The sequence below is a fragment of the Caretta caretta genome, chromosome 2, assembly GCF_965140235.1.
Source record: "Caretta caretta isolate rCarCar2 chromosome 2, rCarCar1.hap1, whole genome shotgun sequence".
Lineage (NCBI taxonomy): Eukaryota > Metazoa > Chordata > Testudines > Cheloniidae > Caretta > Caretta caretta.
This window is the reverse complement of record NC_134207.1, coordinates 230,487,225-230,511,693: the sequence shown is the minus strand read 5'-3', so window position 1 is coordinate 230,511,693 and position 24,469 is coordinate 230,487,225. Positions and strand designations below refer to the sequence as shown.

General features: G+C 41.7%; 1 protein-coding gene across 1 annotated transcript in view; it reads right to left on the bottom strand.

Annotated features, from left to right (window-relative positions):
* The window catches only part of LOC125630820 (macrophage mannose receptor 1-like), an 87,334-nt gene that overhangs the window by 48,240 nt on the left and 14,625 nt on the right, over nt 1–24,469 (bottom strand). The window contains 6 exon segments of the mRNA XM_048836946.2: nt 1,954–2,108; nt 3,404–3,586; nt 4,861–5,007; nt 12,012–12,125; nt 13,338–13,499; nt 17,849–17,857. Of these exon segments, the coding sequence (XP_048692903.2) occupies nt 1,954–2,108; nt 3,404–3,586; nt 4,861–5,007; nt 12,012–12,125; nt 13,338–13,499; nt 17,849–17,857 (770 nt within the window).

The following is a 24,469-nucleotide window of genomic DNA, read 5'->3' as shown; positions in this document are numbered from 1 at the left end:
CACTTTATAATTTTTCCTAAAATACTTAATTCACTTTAGGAAAAACAAATAAATATGCACATATACATGCCCAAATCATTGTAATTTATCTATGTAGGATTTTTTTCTTTTTTGCAGACTCAGTAATAAAAATAATATGCAGTTGTCTCTACTCTTTACTGGACCTAAACAGGATAGAAACAGAAATAAGGTGCTTTGAACGTTCTTGTCTTTTTTCTTGTTGTTTCTTTTACTTTTTGGGGTTTTTTTTAAGACTTGTTAGCTATAAGTAAGTCTGCTGTGAAAAGAGATATTTGTATGTTTGTTAATATCACTTTTCACAGAAGACTTACTCAGCCCTGGCAAGCTCAGAGACAAATTAAGCCCTGGATGGGTACAGAGGCAGTGGGGGCATGGGCGATGGGGCATTGGGGGAGCTAGCAGGGACCAGAGGTGAAGAGGAGGTCGAGCTTGAGCCAGACCACTGCACAGCCAGGGAATGGAGCCCAAAGCCCCACACCCAGGGGACAGACTCTGGGGACAGAGCCCGAAGCCCCATGGCTGGAGCCTGCCACTTGCCATCCCAGGGCAGAAGCCCAACCCTACCGCCCCCAGGAAGGAAGGGACTGACTGACTGACTGCTCCTGCAGCTTGTGTCTCCCCAGAGGCGGGTGGGGCGCAACCACTGCTGGTGGCCACTGGGAGGGGCCACTGCCTTGTCGTCATCCCCCAATCACTGTGGCTGCAAGAAAAGCCCCTGGTGGCTGCATAAGGCCATGGTGGCTGTATTTGAGAAACACTGTGCTAGGGGCAGGGGCAAAAGGCTGGGGAAGGAGGTATAGGAAATGAGGGTTTGTAACTACTAGAGAACACTCCTTTCCAGAACCCTCCAGGAATCCAGAGTTTCAACATTCCTCTGCTGTCAGCAAATGGCTGTTCACAGTCAGAGACATACCCCTCCTCTGGCTTGTTCACACAGAGGACAACAACATGCTGCTACTACCAGTTACTTGGTAAGCTCAACTGATCGAGAACCGTGCTCTAGAACTAGAGGTTCCAATCCTGCTTGTAACCCATTTGTGGGGAAAGGGAGGGTCACTAATATTCCACATCATAAAATGTATGTCTTTTCAGTTTTTGGCTTTTTAAAACCTAGGACATTATATGCAAAAAGCAAAACAAAACAAAACAAACAAACAAAAAACCATGTTAAAAGATGTTTAAGGTTGTAAAATCAGTCAGTAGTCCACAGCCGTAAGGAGGTATATACATATCTCAGGTTTACAGAGTGGAAACTCGGAAGTTGAGTCACTTCCCTGTAGTACGGTCTGGTGGATTAGAAAACTGAGTATGCAGTAGCCACTTATAATAATAACAAATAAAGCACCATGAACCTCTGAAACCAAAGGCACCACTTCTTGCTATGAACATAACAAAACAAATTTGGAATTTCTGGGCCGAGTTCTTTAGGAGATATGAAATGCTAAAACACATTATGAAAATATTACTCCTTCCCTTTTGATCTCACACATCTTCTAAATGCCCTGTCTGATTGGCTCCAGACTTATATGAAAACTTACTTTAGGCTAAGATCTGGCATATGAAATTTCAGGTGGCTTCATGTGTCTTTGGTAAGGTTATGGAGAAGAGAGGCATGTGAATGTTTCAGAATCAGGCTTATAATGAATGGCAGTTTGAGCCTGAACTATGTAATGATTGGCATCACTATAAGACATAAATTCTTAACAGTGAAAATAAATTAACCCTTGGGACAATTTACCCAGGGTCGTGGTGGATTCTCCATCACTCACATTTTTAAATCAAGATTTGATATTTTTTTAAAAGAGCTGCTCTAGAATTATTTAGGGGAAGTTCTATGGCTTGTGTAATACAGGAGGTCAGACTAGATGATCACAGCTGTCCCTTCTGGCCTTCAAATCTATAGAGCTATGAAAAATAATTGGATTATTTTACCTGTCCCTTCATAACAACACAATCTTCTTGTCTGTTTGCATAGTCAGGTTGACTACATAGCCATTTAATATATGTCACAGGAGTCCCATCACTCCATTCAAAATACATTTGAATCTTACGGGCATTCAGTCCAATCCACAGCTCTTCTGTTGGCTCTAACATAAAAGCAGTTGGCATGTTAATGGTGTTTTTACCAGTAACAGTGTACATTTCCAGGTCTGGAATGAGATTTCAGTCATGAATGTTGGGATACAGCACTTAGAGAGTTACATCTTTCGGCTTTAGCGAAAATTCAGGTTGCTCCTTCACATCCCTCTCTGCTGTGAGAGGTAACCTGGCCTATATTTTAACATGGCTAAGTCTTAGACTCATTCCAAAAATCTTGCCTTTAACAAAGGGACATACGCTCTTTGCAAATGGTAGAGGATGGATACAAACAATTTTTGACAAACTGTCTTGATAACTTAAAGCAACGAAGTAAAGACAGGAATATGCTGGTGTGTGCCTGGCTGTCTTCTGTCAACAGTGGCCTTAAAGATGCTGGGATTGAGCAACAGCATCCCTCTTAACAACAGAGGGCTGCCATTGACTGGAAAACTGGAGAGCCAGACCAGCTATCCCTGTGCTGTCCCACAATTCAGCACTGGTTGTGGTGGTTGGCCTGGCACATATTTAATGAAGTTGTATGTACCCTGTTCACCTTTTCTACGTCTCTTCGTCAAAAAAATACATTTTCCTCATTATGGTTCACAAGAAAAAAAATATATTTACAAAATGTTGGCAGCCCAAAAACTCTTTGGAGATACCGCTGCATGACTTTCTCCTGCAAATCCATGAAACAAACAGGAGGAGGAACTTGGTGGCTTCTTAGAGAGAGAGGAAGCTGAAATAACTTATGCTGACACCAACCACAATAGCCCATATTTTGTTTGTACAAAGTGGCAGAGGTTGTTTTTTCCTAACTGCTCTTCACCAGGACCCCAATGCAGCAATGCTTTTAAGCACATGCTCAACTTTAAGCATGAGTAGTTCCATCAGTTTTAATGAGACTCCTCCTGTGCTTAAAGTTAAATGCATGCTTAAATGTTGGATTGAGCCCTAGTTGAGAAGACCTTGGTCACTGCAGAACTTGTCAGGCTCCAATGCATGGGACTGGGGTTGGAGACACAAGATTCACACCTCTTATGTACTAAGAAAGCAGGTTGGCACACACAAGCTGGGGTTCAGGGGCTATGGAATGTTTCCTTTCCTACTGTACAACTTTTTTTAATACTTAGATTTTTACTTCATAAGTAAGCAAAAAATATTTTTCTGTGTTTATGTAAGAAACACCCATCAAGTCTGATCTATTCTTTGGCTATAAATGTTAGCAGTACTGTTCAAAACAAAAAGCAGCTAACTGTTCATTATAAATATTGCAGACAAAACAATTGCCTGTAGAAATACTTACTGTAATCAAGCTGAGAAATAATAAAGCTGTTTTCTGCAATATTATGCATACTCGCCAAATTTCCATCTTGTGTCTTACATGAAGTCAAAGCTTCTTTCCATATTTTGGGCTCTCTGTGAATCATGTAACAGTGACCTGAGTATGGCAACCACCCATCTGGGCATTTAATAGACCCAAAGTGATCTAAAATGAAAATAAAAATGTTTTAGAGCAATGTAAAAGAGAACAAAGTAAATTAGACTGGCAGTATTTTCATTATTGTGCACAAAATACAGGACATCTAGCTGAATATAGGTGGAATTTGAGGTCAGAAATTCAAGAACATTCTAGTAAGAACTGAAATAAGACTAATATTAAATATGTTAAACATGAATATAAATAAAATATGGTTCTTTATCATTTAAACATCTAAATATCGTAAAATACCAAGACTTGGACAGAGCTAACAATTTGTGTCATATATTGCAACTCCCTAGAAATTTCAGGTAATGACACTCACGTTCTAAATCTCTCATAACTCCTTATCAGTAACTGACCATCAGAAATCATTTTGTAAATATTGCAACTAATTGCCTCTTCTTTAAATTGTCACCTTTTTAAATTGGGCCACTTAGGTGACTAAATACAGGTTTCAGACCCTAAGCTTAGGTCCCCTTTCAAAAAAATCTTGACCCTTTTTTTTGTTATTATTGTCAGTTAAAATATTCTTAAATAAAATCTCTCTCTAGTTTAATAAGTTTGTTACTGAGCATTAAAAGCAGCTTTCAAAGCATCCCTGGGAAACAGCCTATTGAAGATCACTTCTAGGTATAGCATGTGACAGCTATTAACTTGTCATTTGTATGCTTTAGGTCAAAGGCAGCCTGCAGTCTAAATGTAGTACAAGGAAATGTAAAACGTAGCCCATGGCTGCTCTTTAATACAGAGACGTGGATAAAGAAAACTAGTGCTCCTGCTGTCCTGCTCAGATGGACATGAAGCATTGCATGCTGTAGTCATCACAGACTGACTCTTTGCATTAAAGGTTAGGGTGGCTGTAGTGTTTGCCTTTTGTGCAATTAGGGACATGAAATTACAATGATGGTTTATACAAATTAGGTCCTTGGCTCCTGTCAAATTGCCTGTAGAAATTGGCTTTTAGTTGTGTAAAATTTAGCCACCCTGCCTTAGATGAATGAAATAATGGACTTCTTCCCAGAGTGGTTAATATCGGATAAAGACGGAATAATGCCCTTTTGTACCAAGCAATATAGAAAATTGTGTGTGTCCACCTGCTTGTGCACAAAGGCACGCACATACATACATGGGCGTTTTTAAAGTATTGTTCTTGGCTAAAAAATAACTTCTACTGTAATTTCTTGGCAATCAAAATGCATCTCCTTTTTCTCCATTGCACATCTTTGCAGGCTGAAGTTTCAACAAAAAAAAATCACCTTTTATTAAATTGACACACTTACCTGAAGGCATATTGAGAGACTCTAAAGTGGAGTTTCCCCTTTTACAAATATAGCCACGTTTCTGATTACATGCCTGGTTTTCCCATTTAGAAGCTTTTCTGGGATTCAGCATGGCACAGAGTTTACCAGGGGCTGGAAAGGGGCTTCCTTTGACAAACAGACAAAACAGAATCTCCATGTAATCACTGCAAAAAATCATGTCACCAATAGAAGGCACAATTTTTTGGTGATCTCTCTTGCCTTTATGATTGTTAAACTGACTAGACGTAGAGCGCTATCAGCTGCACAGATTAATCAAACTGAAAAAAGTTAATAGATTCCAAGGCCAGAAGGGAACATTTGGATCATTTAGCCTGACCTCCTGTATAACACAGGCCACAGAACTTTCCCCCAAAATAATTTCTAGAGCAGAGCTTGTAGAAAAACAGCCAATCCTGATTTTAAAAGTTTCTTTGATGGAGAATCTACCATCACACTTGGTAAGTTGTTCTAATGGTTAATTATTCTCACCATTAAACATTTACTCCTTATTTCCAATCTGAATCTGTCTGGCTTCAACTTCCAGCCATGGCATTGTGTTATACCTTTCTCTGCTAGCTGAAGAGCTCATTATTAAATATTTGTTCCCCATGTAGATACATATAGACTGTCACCCCGTAGCCTTCTCTTAGGTAAGCTAAATAGAGTGAGCTCCTTGAATCTATCACTATAAAGCATGTTTTCTAATCCTTTAATCATTCTCATGGATCTTTTCTGAACCCTTTCCAATTTATTAACATCTTTCCTGAATTGTGGATACCAGAACTGGATACAGTATTCCTGCAGCAGTCACACCTGCACAAAATACAAAGGTAAAATCATCCTCTGTTCCAAGTCAAGATTCTTGTTTATTTATCCCAGGATTGCATTAGCTCTTTTGCCCACAGTGTCACACTGATCTCATTTAGTTACAACAAACTCAGTATTATTTGTTATAGTAGGGGAAGAAAATTAAGACAGAAGAGTGATTTTTAAGTTGATGGACACAGTTGTAAATTATGTTTTTCAGAAGGTTGTTTTCAGGCTCCAGTTTATGTTATCATTTGAATAATCCTACATAATATGCTCAGGATAAAACTGAAAACAATATTTGGGACCAGGGCAGATATTTCTCCTCCTGGGACACTGGCCAAGTTAGTTAGGATATTGGATTTATAGCCTTACTCCAATTATCAGTGTATTATGTTTTTATTTCTTAATCATCTGGAGTGTCATTAACAATGATCTCTTGTCATTTCATTATGACATACTTACATAATAATTATCGTTTTAAGAACAGACTATTGGTAGATAATTTTTTAGCTAGATGACAGAGCTAATTATTATCAGTACAATTTCTTTGGTTTAAAAATATTGACAATATCAGAATATTTGGTCAAGCATATTTGGTGGTAGAAATGACAAGAAATTTCCAGGGGAAAAAATAATAGTAGAATTATAATATAATATTGGCCCTGAGTCTCCTCTTCTTTGCGGCTAGTCATGTATTCCTGTACAATGTGAATGTAAAACAGTACCATTGGGATCAGTGAATGGAACATTTTAAATCCACTTTGCACAGATGTAAATGACTACACAAAGTAGGTGGTGGAGAAGTGGGTCCACAATGTTTGTTCCTTAGCAGTTCATGTATTTTGGCTATTTATTATGCACCAGAAGTCATAACCTCTGTGTCAGCATCATAAATTTCCATAGCAACTACTTTAATTATGATGTCACCAGGGCTCCGAAATAGCCAGTACACACTCATGTGCTAAACCAGCACCTCTCTGAAGCTGCTATCTTGTTCCCCAGACTGTCAGATTTAATTTAAAAAAGTGAGTCTCCAGCTATTGTGAAGAAAACCTCAAATATGTGAACCAAATGTAAAGCCATGTTGACACTACAAATGTTGATCGATGCAAGTTATGTCAGCTTAAAGCCACCAGAATTAGTATCGCTTGTGCACGTACATACTTGGATCCTTGAGTCGGTGCCATGTGTGCTCATCAAAAGTGCTGGTGTTGATGCACGGTGCAGTGCACCATGGGTAGATATCCCAGGGTGCAAATCACCACCATCCAGTGCACTGCTTTTGGGGACGTTTTGGCAATGCTTGGTGAAGCAGAAACTAGTCACGCGGGCTCACTGGGAGCAAAGGGTCAACTTCCCACCTTGCAACTGTCTCCATCCCATAATGTCATCTATACTCCATAATTTTTGCACCTTTCTAAAAATCCCACAAACCCATGTGGCGCACCTTGCTGTCCTCCATCTCTGATAGAAGCATGGAGCCTGCACAACTCTACAGTATTGTCATAAGCTTTGCAAGCCCAGCATGCATGATCCTCCAGTTTTTGCAAAGCCATAAGAAATATTTAATCAGTGGGGAACATGATGATTTCTTGGAGGATGAATTGGTTCTCGCTATGTCCCACAGCAATCAAAGGTTGTTGGTGGCAGTCACAGAGCAGCTGTATATGGTCGGAGTGATGCTTCTCGGTCTGAGAAACGAGCAGTGACTGATGGGATTGAATCAGAATGCAGGCTTGGGATGATAAGCAGAAGTTGCAAAATTGTCGGACGTGCAAGGCCACGTTCCTCGCTATGTGTGCCGAGCTCACCCCAGCCGTCCAGCACAGAGACACCAAAATGAGAGCTGCACTGACAGTTAAGAAGTGAATGGCGATTGCACTGAGAAAACTTGCAATGCTGGATTGCTACGGGTCAAAGGGAAAGCATTCTGGAGTTGGGAAATCTACTGTGGGGTCCGTTGTCATGCAAGTTTCCAGGCCCACTAATCGTCTCCTGCTACACAGGACTGTGACTCTCAGCAATGTGCAGGACATGGTGGATGGATTTGCAGCAATGGGGTTCCTGAACTGTGGTGGAACAACAGACAGCACTCATATCCCTATTTTGCCACCAGCCCACCTTGTAACAGAGTACATAAACAGAAAGGGCTATTTTTCTAGGGTTATGCAAGCACTGGGAATGCTTGATTGACATCAGTGTTGACTGGTCAGAGAAGGTGCATGATGCTTGCATCTTTAAAAGTACAGACTGTGCAGAAAACTACAAGCAGGAACTTTTTTTCCAGACTGACAGATTACCCTTGGCTATGCTGGAATGCTAGCAGTGATCCTGGGGGAACCTGACTTCTCCTTGTTCCCCCGTCTCATGAAGCTGTACACCAGCTACCTTGACAGCACCAAGGAAACATTTAACTACTGGCTCAGCAGGGGCAGAATGACAGCTGAATGCACTTTTGGTAGACTGAAGGGGCAATGCCATTGTTTGCTCAAAACATTGGATCTCAGTGAAAAAAAGATCTCGATGATTATAGCTGCCTGGTATGTCCTGCATAATATCTGTGAAGCAAACTGGGAAAAGTTGCCACTGGGATGAAGGACGGAGGTGGAGCAGCTGTAGGTGGAGCAGCTGTCTGTTGAATTTAAACAGCCAGACACAAGGGCTATTAGAAGAGCACAACATGGAGCTGTACAGCTCAGGGAGGCTTTGAAAGAGCACTTTAACAGTAAGCCACAGTAATGCAATGTGGTGTACTGTGCGCTACCTGGCCCTGCTGTTCTGGGCACTGTTAGGAATTGGGTGTTGTTCGGTGCACATCTACGACGATAACACTTTCAAAGCACCTATTGATGCTGCAGTGCTTGCCATACATTTATAATTGTTTGTCACTGATCCTGTGAGCTGTGTGACACTGTACAGTAACAAGTAGGTGGGTGCTTTCAGAACTAATAGGCACTCTGCGGCATATGTTAGGAACGAATACAAATGAATTATTTTCCAAATAGAGTTTTATTCAGCAACAAAACCAGTGAAAAGAAAATTCTGTGCTATTTTTAAAAGCAAATACATTAAAAACTTAATAAATGAGTTGAACAGAACTTAACAAGGAGAAAGAACAGTCATGTCCATTTTACCTACATGTACAGCAAGCGTGGCTTTCACAGGTCAGGTTATTGGAGCTGTGGTTGTCCTTAATGTCCCCCTGAGTGGAGTGGCAGGGTTAGAGATGCGGCCCCTGATGCCATAGGGAATGCTGGGGGTGGGGGTTGTAGGGAGGTGCTGTAATGGAGTTCTCCATGGATAGCAAAAGGAGGCGAGTCAGGAAGTGTTCAACCTTGTATGTCCCCAAGAGTGTGCAGCATCTGTGTTTACTGCCAGAGAAGTCCCAGTGTGTCCTAGTGCATCTCCCTCTCCAGTTCCTGGGCCTTTCTCCTGCCTGTCTGCAGCATTCACCCTCCAGGTTCCTTGCTTGCAGCATGTTATTGAACATGTCATCCTGAGTCCTCGTCTTTCTCTTCCTTATCTGGCTGAGGCATTCTGCGGGTTTGGAAGAGGAACCCCTCAACAGCAACAGCTGAAGATAAAACACACAGAGGTACCATTGTCAGTATAGTCACAACTGAAAGTTAAAGGTAAGATTCAGAACTCCCTTCCCTTGCTCCTCTAAAGTTTTAAACAAGACCTCCTTACTGACACTTCTGCTTTGGAGTACTTGTGCACAGCACCACTCACAACTCCAACCATGGTGAATATGGTTCACCAGGAGTAAGAGAAATGAGGCAGGAATTGCTTGATTATGAGTCTAGGGCAATGGCACGGAATACTGGCACCATTTTCCACAGGCAGTGATGATTTTAGCTGATATCTCGACCCTGGAGTAACAAAAGCACAGAGAGCACAGCTGTGACTGGCGTCCCAAAGGCATCTGGGCCCATATGCTGTTAGCCTGTGTACTGAGATGGTGCTTGCCAAAGTTATTGCTGACTGGAGTGGGAAAATGTCCTACCACAGAGTAAGAAATAAGGCTGCCATCCCTAGAAACCTTTGGGAGAGGATTGCAGAATATCTCCATGGGAGTTTCATGATCTCTCAGGAGGATTCAAGGAACATGCCTGTGTACAGAAACAAACTGCTGCGAATTGCCCCCCTCGCCTAACTTTACGGGGGAATGAAAAGCAGATAATAATGCTGCCTCTCTTTGTTGTATCACTACCTCTTCTAATGTGAGTAAATTAATGAAAAGTCGATAGCTGTGTCCTGTTAAGTTGGGGTTGCCATCAGGACATCATTGTATTGGGAAATACAATTACATACTTACCCTAGGTTCCTTCCCCAGCACCAGGCTTGCCTGTGATCAGCTGCCGGGACTGACTGGACTGGAATCTCAAACAGGTCCTGGCTGGAACCCTTAGTCGTATGTCCCACATCCTCCTCCTCTTCCTTCTTCTCACTGTTCACACCAGAGGCTTATGGCTTGGGCTCCTTGGAGGTACTGGCGGTGGTGGGTTCTCTGCCAAGTATGGGGTGCAGCACTTTGTAAAAGTGGCAGGTCCGTGGCTTGGCAGTGGATCAGCTGTTGGCCTCCCTGGCCTTTTGATATGACTGATGCAGAGCCTTTGCTCTCTCCTGGCACTGCTGCTGGTCCCTATCTTACCTCTCCACCTGCATCCCCGTGCAATCCGCTCAGAGATGTCCACGTTTCTATAGTAGCTGTCCTTGTGCAGCCTCTTCTCCCCACAGGCTGAAGAGTCCAATATCTCCTGTCTACTCCAAGCTGGAGCACGACTGGAGTGTCTAGCTGGCATGGTCAGTTGGGCAGCAACACACACCAGTGGGAGCTGCTAGGTGTGCTCACCAAGCTGGACAATCAGGAAAAAGGGTTTTCAAAAATTGGCAGGACTTAAAAAAGGGCAGGGGGCCTTCCGGTCTCCATCACCCCTGGGCAGTGGAGTTCACAATTGTGACCAAAGCAATCAGTGTCGGGCATTGTGGGACAGCTGCTGGAGGACTGTTAGGGTTGACAAAAGACACGCAGTGTCTACACTCATGATGCATTGACCTCAGTACATTGACTATGGCTCAATGCCACTTCGGGAGGTGGTGTTACTGTTTCACCACAACAGGGCACTTAGATCAGCGGGAGACAGATTTAAGGGCAAGCACATGCACAACTAAGTTGATGCAAGATGGCTTATGTTGACATAACTCTGTAGTGCAGACCTGGCCTAAGCTGCAGAGATGTGTCTGCAGAGACCCTGGAGCAATAGCTCTGAGTGGTGTGAACTTCCTTGTTCATTTCTGTGTGGTGTTAATGCAGATACCCAGTAATGATAATTTAAATGTCAACACTGTTGATTACTTCATTGTACATATCAGAAAGGGTGGAGAGGGAAGGATGGATCCACACAAGTTATTGTGAATGACGTCTTATTTTTGTGCCAAAAGTGGGTGGAGTCTGGGAGACAGATCCGCTTATTTTTCTTTCTCTTGAATCAAAGAGCCAAGCCCAATGAGCCCAGTGGAGCCCAGGGGTATATTCAAGACCCACTGAGGAGAAGCCTAGCAGTTCACATGATCATATTTTGAACATCTGCACAATCTACTACGAGCAGCTGTTCATTTGTCAACTCACATGGGCAGAGTATATTTTGTGGAAGCAGTTTGGAAACCACTATGTTCCCCCCTGAATCATACCCTGTTACAGGCATTGGATTATTGATTTCAGCAACGAATAGGCTACAAGAGCAGATGAACACATACAAGTTACAATTGAGTTATCATGCAACTATCCCTAGAAATAAAAAATAGAAAATATGTAATAGACTATATAAGCAACAATGGACTTGATTTCTACTGCATTATTCCAGTTACATTGGCATAAAACTAGAAGGATGCAGTGGCCCCTGGTCTCTAAATAGAGTGTGTTGAAGATTTTTGATGAAGCATCAGCTTTACTCTAATGGTGTATAATATTTAGAAGATGTGAAGAAGACGCAATGCCTTTATAACCTAAATATTTTGCTGCTTTTGGAAGCTTCAATTTATATTTTTCATTTTTGGATTACATTTTAAGGAAAAAATTGGATCAGATCTTTATGGTGATTATTAACTCCAAATGATACTTCATTTCTATAGACAAGTTCCATGCTTGTAGTGATAAAAAATACTAGAGTTGAAATCTATAATGTGCATCTGAGAATTTTACTCTTAAAAATGATGTGGCAGACCATCAGCTAGTGTAAATCAGTGACTTCAATGGAGCTATACAACTTTACACCAGCAGAAGATCTATTTTGATGATTATAAACAGATTTACCTACCTGGAGCCCAGTTTAAATATCTGAGAGGACTGCTACCAATCCACTGCCATCCACAGTTGAAATTCAAACTGTTAAATCCAATCCAGAGAGCAGAATCCATATTTTTAGTTATCTCTAAATTACAAAAGAAATTAAATTAAACTTTGAACCAAAAGAAGTAAACCTAAAAGTAGGAAATTTACATTTCTCAGACAGAACTAGTCAATAAAAATATCGCTTGTCCAACTACTAAAATATATAGATGAAAATAGGAACACAATATACATGTGAGCATATATGTATAAGGTTACAGAGATTTCTGGCTAACAAAAGGAATAAATGAACTTTTTATTTCAGCACTTGGGAAAGAGGTTACTTCTCTGATCTTACATGGCAATACTAAACTTTAGTAAAGGTTGATGAGATCAGGATGACAAAAGCTTCTTTATTAGGGTAAGAGCTATTCCAAAATTATCCTCTAAGTGAGTCCATGGAGTAAACTAAGGAAGAAAGTTACAAACACAGCACATTAAAGAATCATCAGCTCTCTTCTGGTCCTGTTTCAATCTGGTGTTTATGAAGCCTCCTTCATGACCTTTATAAACATTCTGCAAGGAGCATAAATCATTAACTCCATTTGGCATTATTGGAAGTTGAAGCATGTAAAATCCACCCATATTAGGATGAGACTGCCTTCATGTATTCTCTTGGAGTTATAAATAATCACTAAAGATTACAGGAAACAAATTAATCTATAAAAACAACAAGGAGTCTGGTGGCACCTTAAAGACTAACAGATTTATTTGGGTATAAGCTTTTGTGGGTAAAACAAGCTTATGCCCAAATAAATCTGTTAGACTTTAAGGTGCCACAGACTCCTTGCTGTTTTTGTGGATACAGACTAACATGGCTACCCCCTAATACTTGAAATTAATCTATGGTTCAGGTTATGGCTACTCCTGAACAGTGGTGGGAGGAAGCAGAGAATGTGGAGACAACCTTTCCACCAGGACTTGCTTCTTGTTTTTCGTGGAATGCAAGATAAGACCAACTATCATGGCCAATATCACTATGCTCCCCAAAAGGGGAATGGCCACTCTTCCTGTACCGCAGGCTAGTGGTGGCGGTGGTGGGGGTGTTATCCTTTTAAAAGGTGACGTAAATGCTGCTGCCTCACTGAAAATGTTTCTCAGACCATTGAGATATATTTAGAATTGACACAAAAACAGAAAAATCACTGTGGGCGAAACCCTGGTCCCACTGACATCAATGTGAGTTTTTCCATTAACTTCAGTGCAGCCAAGATTTCACCTTGAGTTTTCAGTCTCGATTACTTTGTTACTTTACCTCTCAGGTATGTTTGCTCCTGTATCTCTGTGATGCTTAATAATTCTGCATTCTGTTCCTGGCAGCTTTTCCTTGCTTGGTGCCATGTTAGAGCTGATTGGGAGTTTATCTGGTAGTGGAAACCTGTCAAAGAATCTGCAGTCCAAAATCTTTCAGTGTCACCTGGAAAGGGAAGAAACATATGTAATATTAATTATGATTGACCCAAATAGACTCTGTCATTCAGTCTGTGCTTCTATGGAATGCAAAATCTGTCGGAGTCCACCAATGTATGATATTAATTGTAAAATACCATCAATTTTAAAGCAACAGCAACACTAACATCAAACCAGGAGTTGAATTCTCTTAGCGTATATTTTTGTATAGTCTTCTAAACTTCTGAAATTTTTTTTCAGGGAGGGGGGAGAGCTAGGGGTGGGTGGGTATTTTAAATGTGTTTTTGCTCACAAAATCTAGGGTAGCCTTAAACATAAGTGAAAGGGGAAGGGTGGGCATTCAGATGAGCTGTTGTTTTTGAGGCAGATTCTGCCACTCTTGCTCACCCATGCCCACAGGCAATTGCCTCTGACAGCAGACGACTGGTGAGGTACAGGGATCTTGAGTTCCATTTCAGGCTCTGAAGGTGAGTGTGCTTTAGAGGGCACAGATTCCTTTCTCTCCAGTCTTGAACCCTCAACCTGCCCTGGTCCTAGTGCTGACTCCCAGTCCCAAGCCCATTCTCCTCATCTAGTTAGTCCCAGTCTCCATGCCTCAGGCTACTGGTCCCAGTCCCAATTTCCTTTTTGTACAAGTCCTAGTCTCCCACTCCAGACTCCCTCTACCAGTTTCTCCCAGTCCATGTCTCCCCCATCCTGCTCCAAGTCTCTCTGCCTAGCTATTCCCAGTTCCCTCCACCACTCCCTGATGTGTCCCCCATCTCTCCCCAGTCTCCAGTCACCTATCCCTGCCCATGCTCTCTGTCCCCGCTGGCTCCCAGTGCCAGTCTCCTTCTCCAGACTCCTTGTCCTCCTCTCCCTTGGCTTCTTGTCCCAGTCTGTTTGCCCAGCCAATCCCAGTTATCTCCCACGCAACCCAGCTCCTTGTTAGATCTGTATTCCCTCCCTACACCTCCTCCCCCCTCCAACTGGTTCCAGTTGCCAGTTTTCTTGACCTGTCAGTCCCACTCTCCCCTGGCTTCTCATTCAATTTCAGTTCACCCATCATCCACTGTCTCCCTCTCCACCCATTTCCTTCCCTGGCTCCCAGACCTAGCCTCACCCAGCCAACCCCATGTGTCAATCATCAAACTTCCTTCTAAGACTGCCCCACCCCTTTCTTAGCTATTGTGGAGGAAAGAGAATGGCTATGGACTCATTTCCTTTTCACAACTTCTGGGCTGTCTAGTGCCAGAAGTTGTAGACAGCGAGTACTTACAAATAAAAATATTAATATGATGAGTTCACAGATTATTTACTCACCAGAAAAGGGGCTAAATTTGTAACAAATGTTATTTGTAAAGCATAATTCTTATCAGCTGTAATAGGAAAGACTCCTGTACGGATAAGGGTGATGGACTAGAATATCTATTGTATGTCTATCTAGGTCCAACTTTTGATTGTACAGAAAATCATTAAAATGGATTTTCGGGAAAGAGGAAAAGACTGAAACTTATTTTAGTAAAATTACATACTAAAAACATTGTCTGTACATGTGTTAGATGGGTACAACTGCACTTGAAGTGTTAAAAAAATCGCTTATTGTACACCCAGGCTGTGTAGCTATTATCATATTTCAGACATAGCTGGCAGCCTTGCCAATAGTTAAGTTTGATTGGTGCTTCCCGTTACAAGACCCTATTTTCAGTTGCTTTTTGCCTTTGCCAGAATTTAACCATTCAGGATGAAATTTTCCACATTGGTTGTCTGCCTCAGGCTGAATTTTTCTGGAATGTTTCAGCCATGAACAGATCAGTTGTTTCTGAGACTGATGCTAGATGTTAAAATAAAATCTGGTGGCCTTTACTTTGAGGAGTTCTAATGCCTCAGTGCTTTGGAGCAGGGATTTGAAACTTGGCTAGGGAAAAGCCTTTGTACTAAGGATGTGCCTTTTGCTATCCTCTTAAAAAACTAGCCCTGTGGAAAAAATAGTACATGATCATGTAATTAAAAACTGAAGCATAATGCACATTCACAAGATGGCTCAATTACAGTTGCACAGCCATTCATGGCTATTTAATGATGATTGGTTTACCTCCTGATAGTCATCATCATCATTACCACCATCATAATAAAAATAAGAGTATGTGCGTCTGTACGTAGGTGCACCGTTGGCCCAGTTTTTATAGGAGACACCACTTCCATCTGTCCAAAGAAATGATAACTCACTATTTATATCATTCAATCCAATCCATGTATCAGTCATGACTTCCCTTAATTGGTAGAAGAGGAAGGCTGAAAGGAAGCAAACATTTTAAATAAGGGAACCTCGACATGATTTTCTCCAGACAGAAAAAATGAACACATGTCCACAACTGAGGTCATGGTAAAAACATTTCTCTGCAAAATCCCACCTGCTTGAAAGTAAGGGCAGGTCTACACTATCACCTAAGTCAATCTAACTTGCATCATTCAGAGGTGTGAAAAAGACACCCCTCTGAGGGACGCAAGTTACAGCGACCTAAGCGCTGTCCATGTCTGTGTTATGTTGGTGGGAGACACTCTCCCGCTGACATAGCTTCCACCTCTCATGGAGGTGAAATAATTATGCCGACAGGAGAGCAACTTTCCCATCAGCATAGAGCATCTTCACCGGACACTCTACGGTGGCACAGCTGGTGTACACCTACCCTAAATGTCACATTTTATGGCTTGAATATAGTGTTTGGTGGTGAAATCATAAGGAATATACGCTACTCAAACATTAACTTATAAGAAACAAGACATTTTAATTTTAAAAACCAATGCGAAAAGGAAGGTTTTGAGTATGCTGAAATATGCCCCCCCACCCCCCCCCAAAAAAAAATTCCTTACGGTTCATATTGCCAATGAAGGAATAAGATGCACAATGCCTTTGGGTTTTTTTGTTTGAGGTTGTTGTGCAACAGCACTGCAAAAAGACCTGATGACCTTTTATGAGTAATGCAGCATTATTAGAAGAGCTGGTCTAATAATTCATTCTGAATAATTTTCATAACGAATGTATGCCCTTTTTTACAGTTAACAGAATCTTTCACAAACCTATCCCAATTTCTGCATAATTTGTTACTATTCACCAAATGTTTTCAGACTGCTGCCCCTTTTTGACCTGAGTAGCTAGTCAAATTTTGGGGCCCTTGGGAGGTTCCAGTTGCAAGTAGAAATTGATGCAGCCATTGTGATCATAGAATCATAGAATATCAGGGTTGGAAGGAACCTCAGGAAGTCATCTAGTCCAACCCCCTGCTCAAAGCAGGACCAATCCCCAACTAAATCATCCCAGCCAAGGCTTTGTCAAGCCTGACCTTAAAAACTTCTAAGGAAGGAGATTCCACCACCTTCCTAGGTAATGCATTCCAGTGTTTCACCACTCTCCTAGCGAACAGTTTTTCCTAATATCCAACCTAAACCTCCCCCACTGCAACTTGAGACCATTACTCCTCATTCTATCATCTGCTACCACTGAGAACAGTCTAGATCCATCCTCTTTGGAACCCCCTTTCAGGTAGTTGAAAGCAGCTATCAAATCCCCCCTCATTCTTCTCTTCCGCAGACTAAACAATCCCAGTTCCCTCAGCCTCTCCTCATAAGTCATGTGTTCCAGTCCCCTAATCATTTTTGTTGCCCGCCGCTGGACGTTTTCCAATTTTTCCACATCCTTCTTGTAGTGGGGGGCCCACAACTGGACACAGTATTCCAGATGAGGCCTCACCAATGTCGAATAGAGGGGAACGATCACGTCCCTCGATCAGCTGGCAATGCCCCTACTTATACATCCCAAAATGCCATTGGTCTTCTTGGCAACAAGGGCACACTGTTGACTTATATCCAGCTTCTCGCCCACTGTAACCCCTAGGTCCTTTTCTGCAGAACTGCTGCCGAGCCATTCGGTCCCTAGTCTGTAGCGGTGCATGGGATTCTTCCATCTTAAGTGCAGGACTCTGCACTTGTCCTTGTTGAACCTCATCAGATTTCTTTTGGCCCAGTCTTCTAATTTGTCTAGGTCCTTCTGGATCCTATCCCTACCCTCCAGTGTACCTACCTCTCCTTCCAGTTTAGTGTCATCTGCAAACTTGCTGAGGGTGCAATCCACACCATCCTCCAGATCATTTATGAAGATATTGAACAAAACCGGCCCGAGGACCGACCCTTGAGGCACTCCACTTGATACCGACTGCCAACTAGACACGGAGCCATTGATCACTACCCGCTGAGCCCGACAATCTAGCCAACTTTCTATCCACCTTATCGTCCACCTAATCATCTAGTCTAACTTCAGGCAACCTTAATTTTGACATTTCCTAACTTCTGAGGGCCTAATGTAGTTTTTTCTATTACAGCCAATAACTGATGGGATTAGGAAGTGATTTCCTGAGTGAGCGGATTATTCCATAACTGTGGCGGTTCGATACAAGACAGGACACGGCTTTAGGCAAGCAAGCAGGCTGGTCTGCTGATGGGATTGCCCCTGTCAGCTTTTCCACCTCTTTTATTTCTCTCCCCCCCTGCGCATCACATACCCCAACCGACCGCAAAAGGCATCAACAAAGGAAATAATATGACTTTGATTAATATTCCTATTTACTAGCCTCTATCTACTACAATCTTTATTCTCAGGCCTTGAGCTTCGGCCGAGGAAGCTTCCCACGGCTGATGTCCTAATTTTGACTTCCCAGATGGTCCATGTTTTCATGGTCCATGTCCTTGGACAGAACAGAGCAATGTGTGCATTGCTCCTACACAACAGTCAGGGTGTGCCCTGACTGTTTCCAGGTGCATGAACGCTACATGAACCCTTCACATAACTGTACACTATGAGGTTTGTGACACTTTCCTCTGAAGCTTCTGTCACTGGGGCAGTCTCAGAAACAGGACACAGGATTAGATGGACTGCTGGTCTAATCTGGTATGGCAGTTTCTATGTTACTATGATCCGAAGGCCCATTTCTTATCAAACTAAAAATTTTGTTACATTTATACAACAGGCCAAAAGAGTAGAATGTATAACTGCAGTTGTATATTTTTTGCCTTCATTTATAATTGTTATGGGAACTGGTCGTTGCTTCATTTAATACCAAAGGGTTCACACATTATACCTTGGACTTCTTTATTTGGTATGGAAGCCAGGTTTCCTCCTAAATTTATACAAGCCATTCGTGCAGCATGCCACAGCAATGTCTCACTTTCACTTGAGCCAAATATTTTGAAACACTGAAAAAGAAAAAAATCAACTGGACATTTCATTCAATGCTGCAAACCAAATGGAAGCTGTCATATGTGAACAATATTAATTACTCATGTGCTATTCATCTTCCCACAGAAAGAAAGCAAGGATAGGAAGGCTAGCAAACCTTTATGATCTGTAATTTAAACTTTGCTAAACCTGAGCTGAAAACCTTTGTGAATTCAAACAACTTAGAGGTTTCTTGTTAACATTCATTTTATCCCTCAATGACAGGGAGAACATGCAGATTTTTTTAAAAGTGCTTCTCGCAGGAAAACGATTGCTTTCCAGCTACTATATGAAAACAATGCAATAAAATAAAATGGACATAATATTGATTATTTTTCCACATGCAAAGCCTAAATCTGGTGAGTTCTAGTGTAACTGAAACCAACCCCAGTCAGTTTCTGCAGCTCTGAAGAGCCTTATTCTCTTGCATCATAGTTCTATTGTAGTATTTTATAAATTTAAATTAAATTTCTCTGAAGCTAAAACAGTATGAATACTAAATGCTAAAAGTTCCATTATCAATGTGCTTTTATTCTGGCAGTCAGATGAGAAAAAAGTACCAATGGAGGTTTTATTTTGTAGTCATAAATAGATAAATATTTACTAGACAAACTCAAGTAACAAGAAAGTACTGGAGGCATTCCCTGATTGTACTAGATGGATAGTAATTTCCTATAGTCCTCTAGAGTGTGTACTTCTCCTGGCATGACTAGTCTTCCCATATTTATGTGGGCTATGCAAGACATGTATGTGTACATACTCCTGCCACTCACACCGTACCATGCATAAGCCAGGAACCCAAAGTGATCATGATAGACATGTGCTGTGTTGTTAGAGCTTGCTGTGTTTGTTGGGGGTGGAATTGTACAACATATTTTTTAAGGTTTCAGAGTAACAGCCGTGTTAATCTGTATTCGCAAAAAGAAAAGGAGTACTTGTGGCACCTTAGAGACTAACCAATTTATTTGAGCATGAGCTTTCGTGAGCTACAGCTCACTTCATCGGATGCATATCGTGGAAACTGCAGCAGACTTTATATATACACGGAGAATATGAAACAATACCTCCTCCCACCCCACTGTCCTGCTGGTAATAGCTTATCTAAAGTGATCATCAGGTGGGCCATTTCCAGCACAAATCCAGGTTTTCTCACTGTCCACCCCCCCACACAAATTCACTCTCCTGCTGGTGATAGCCCATCCAAAGTGACAACTCTTTACACAATGTGCATGACAATCAAGTTGGGCTATTTCCTGCACAAATCCAGGTTCTCACATCCCCCCCACCCCCATACACACACAAACTCACTCTCCTGCTGGTAATAGCTCATCCAAACTGACCACTCTCCAAGTTTAAATCCAAGTTAAACCAGAACATCTGGGGGGGGGGGGGGAGGAAAAAACAAGAGGACACAGGCTACCTTGCATAATGACTTAGCCACTCCCAGTCTCTATTTAAGCCTAAATTAATAGTATCCAATTTGCAAATGAATTCCAATTCAGCAGTTTCTCGCTGGAGTCTGGATTTGAAGTTTTTTTGTTTTAAGATAGCGACCTTCATGTCTGTGATTGCGTGACCAGAGAGATTGAAGTGTTCTCCGACTGGTTTATGAATGTTATAATTCTTGACATCTGATTTGTGTCCATTTATTCTTTTACGTAGAGACTGTCCAGTTTGACCAATGTACATGGCAGAGGGGCATTGCTGGCACATGATGGCATATATCACATTGGTGGATGTGCAGGTGAACGAGCCTCTGATAGTGTGGCTGATGTTATTAGGCCCTGTGATGGTGTCCCCTGAATAGATATGTGGACACAGTTGGCAACGGGCTTTGTTGCAAGGATAAGTTCCTGGGTTAGTGGTTCTGTTGTGTGGTATGTGGTTGTTGGTGAGTATTTGCTTCAGGTTGCGGGGCTATCTGTAGGCAAGGACTGGCCTGTCTCCCAAGATTTGTGAGAGTGCTGGGTCATCCTTTAGGATAGGTTGTAGATCCTTAATAATGCGTTGGAGGGGTTTTAGTTGGGGGCTGAAGGTGACGGCTAGTGGCGTTCTGTTATTTTCTTTGTTAGGCCTGTCCTGTAGTAGGTAACTTCTGGGAACTCTTCTGGCTCTATCAATCTGTTTCTTTACTTCTGCAGGTGGGTATTGTAGTTGTAAGAAAGCTTGACAGAGATCTTGTAGGTGTTTGTCTCTGTCTGAGGGGTTGGAGCAAATGCGGTTGTATCGCAGAGCTTGGCTGTAGACGATGGATCGTGTGGTGTGGTCAGGGTGAAAGCTGGAGGCATGTAGGTAGGAATAGTGGTCAGTAGGTTTCCGGTATAGGGTGGTGTTTATGTGACCATTGTTTATTAGCACTGTAGTGTCCAGGAAGTGGATCTCTTGTGTGGACTGGACCAGGCTGAGGTTGGTGGTGGGATGGAAATTGTTGAAATCATGGTGGAATTCCTCAAGGGCTTCTTTTCCATGGGTCCAGATGATGAAGATGTCATCAATATAGCGCAAGTAGAGTAGGGGCTTTAGGGGATGAGAGCTGAGGAAGCGTTGTTCTAAATCAGCCATAAAAATGTTGGCATACTGTGGGGCCATGCGGGTACCCATAGCAGTGCCGCTGATCTGAAGGTATACGTTGTCCCCAAATGTGAAATAGTTATGGGTAAGGACAAAGTCACAAAGTTCATCCACCAGGTTAGCCGTGACATTATTGGGGATAGTGTTCTTGACGGCTTGTAGTCCATCTTTGTGTGGAATGTTGGTGTAGAGGGCTTCTACATCCATAGTGACCAGGATGGTGTTATCAGGAAGATCACCGATGGATTGAAGTTTCCTCAGGAAGTCAGTGGTGTCTCGAAGGTAGCTGGGAGTGCTGGTAGCGTAGGGCCTGAGGAGGGAGTCTACATAGCCAGACAATCCTGCTGTCAGGGTGCCAATGCCTGAGATGATGGGGCGCCCAGGATTTCCAGGTTTATGGATCTTGGGTAAAGTTACAGAAATATAGAAGCTTTTGGGGAGAGGATACTCGGGGTTCAAGTAGAGGATTGGAAGAGATAGCTGATGTGAAATAGGGGAATGAGTAAAGAGAGAAGTAAACTGAAGGAGAGGAAAATAGAAAGAGAACAGGAATAAGAAGAATGGGGAGAGGAATAGGAGAAGCAAAATGCAGAACTGAAGGGTTACAATGCTAGGAGATGGGTGAGATGAAGTGGGACCAACAACCACAATACTTAGATAACCATGTTTAAGTTCAGCACAACACATCCTAGTGGATACTTAGCAACAGTCATAGTTTAAAGGATAGGAGTACTTGTGGCACCTTAGAAACTAACCAATTTATTTGAGCATGAGCTTTCGTGAGCTACAGCTCACTTCATCGGATGCATACTGTGGAAACTGCAGAAGACATTGTATACACAAAGACCATGAAACAATACCTCCTCCCATCCCACTCTCCTGCTGGTAATAGCTTATCTAAGTGATCACTCTCCTTACAATGTGTATGATAATCAAGTTGGGCCATTTCCAGCACAAATCCAGGTTTTCTCACCCTCCGCCCCCCCCACACACACAAACTCACTCTCCTGCTGGTAATAGCCCATCCAAAGTGACCACTCTCTTTACAATGTGTATGATAATCAAGGTGGGCCATTTCCAGCACAAATCCAGGTTTTCTCACCCCCCACCCCCCCTCCAAAAACCACACACACAAACTCACTCTCCTGCTGGTAATAGCTTATCCAAAGTGACCACTCTCCTTACAATGTGTATGAAAATCAAGGTGGGCCATTTCCAGCACAAATCCAGGTTTTCTCACCCCCCCCCCCCAAAAAAAACTACACACACACACAAACTCACTCACCTGCTGGTAATAGCTTATCCAAAGTGACCACTCTCCCTACAATGTGCATGATAATCAAGGTGGGCCATTTCCAGCACAAATCCAGGTTTTCTCACCCCCCCCCCGCACCCCCATACACACACAAACTCACTCTCCTGCTGGTAATAGCTCATGCAAAGTGACCACTCTCCCTACAATGTGCATGATTATCAAAAGTCTGTAAGTCAGGTCTAATATTTCATGGAGAATCTGCTATAGAAAATATCAGTATAGTCAAATGAAAGATTAAAAATATGAACATTTTAAAACACTTTAAAAAGAGGGCACTTTACAATTTGTAAGATGTACACATTTGAATATAGCTACTATTTTTAATGTCAGATGTAAGATTTTCCTATATTACAGCTAAGTAATCTGTAGGTATTGACATCTTTTTTTATATTATTTCATAACTGATTGTCAGTTAACTGAACATCAGAAATTGTTGTAATCTAATGCTGAATGCCTTTGGAGTGAGTATTTTTAAAATAGATGCTTTCACTAAGAAACATCAGACCATATATGGGACTAGCTGAACTTCCCAGATATGGATATAGGGAAAAATTACAAGAAAAAGCCCTGTTCCCTTAAAATAACTTGTGCACCACCTCTGTGATGTGTCACTTGTTTTCTTCCTTTGCTTTTTCACTTCTTACTTTCTTCCCCTTTATGAAAAAACTATTCACTTTGTTTCAGCCATCTTCTCCCCTTCTTATGTTCACTCTTGTGAATATTTCAGTGACGCTTTGGCAGAAATGCTATGGAAAAGGTGGATTTTAAGTTCCTTTTCTCCTCCCCCATCTTTACTCACTGCTGTGCCAGTGGGTCAGAAGATCCAGCCCATGATGTTTAAACAGGGTAAAGGGCAGAGTGGTTGCAAAATGAAAGCCAACAAAACAGAAGAGTGTATGTGTATGTTAGGAAAAGAATTCCTGCCTGTTGAAAACAGTTCATAATTTCATATAGATAAAGTGCAATTTATCTTTGTATCTGCTCACCTTGGCAGCCTGTAATGATACAGTACAGATCAACAAACTTTATTTTTATTGACTGACTTACCTGAGGGCACAGTGAAAGAATCTAAACTTGTGGTTCCCCTTTTACAAATGTAGCTAAGTTTCTGATCACATTCCCAGTTTTCCCATTTAGCATTTCTTCCAGGATTTAAAGCTGCACAGATTTTTCCAGACTCTGGAGAGGGACTTCCTTTGAAAAAAAGACACAAAAAAAGAGAATCTCCCTGTATGTCAAGAACAGTTCTGAGTTTTAAATATGTCTGGGGAGCTTGTTCCTGGATGAAAGTTAACCAGGACATTCTCATTTTTTCCCCAGTTTCAATCCAAACTCAGATTTGCAGTCTTAGAAATATCTATATGTAGTATTCAGGTTTAAGGAACAGGAAAAACATCTGAACTCGAGGTTCATTCAGTTCCATCATCCTTTTGACCTTAAAAATCCTATCATAATAGGATTTGAAACAAGAAAAACTGAATTTATGGGAAAGACAAATCTATTTTTATGGTTGGCGCCCACATACATTTCTGAGTATATTATAAAGGATATATCTTACAAGAGAAGTCGAAATATATGCTGATACGACTGCTTAGCAGTATAGTTAATGAGCCAGATCCTGCCCTCACTTACATCCATGTACTCTCAGGACAGAAGTTAACTCAACATTTATAGTACTGGAATATTGTAGTCTTCTATAGATTCTTGAACAAGCTTTTGTTCACAGTAAAAATTATGCATGTGTAAACTGACCTCTCAGAGTAAAGGTATTGTGTTATAATTTGAAATACATGAAAGGGTTACCCTGTCCCAAAACCACTGACCTAGATTTAGCAATTGT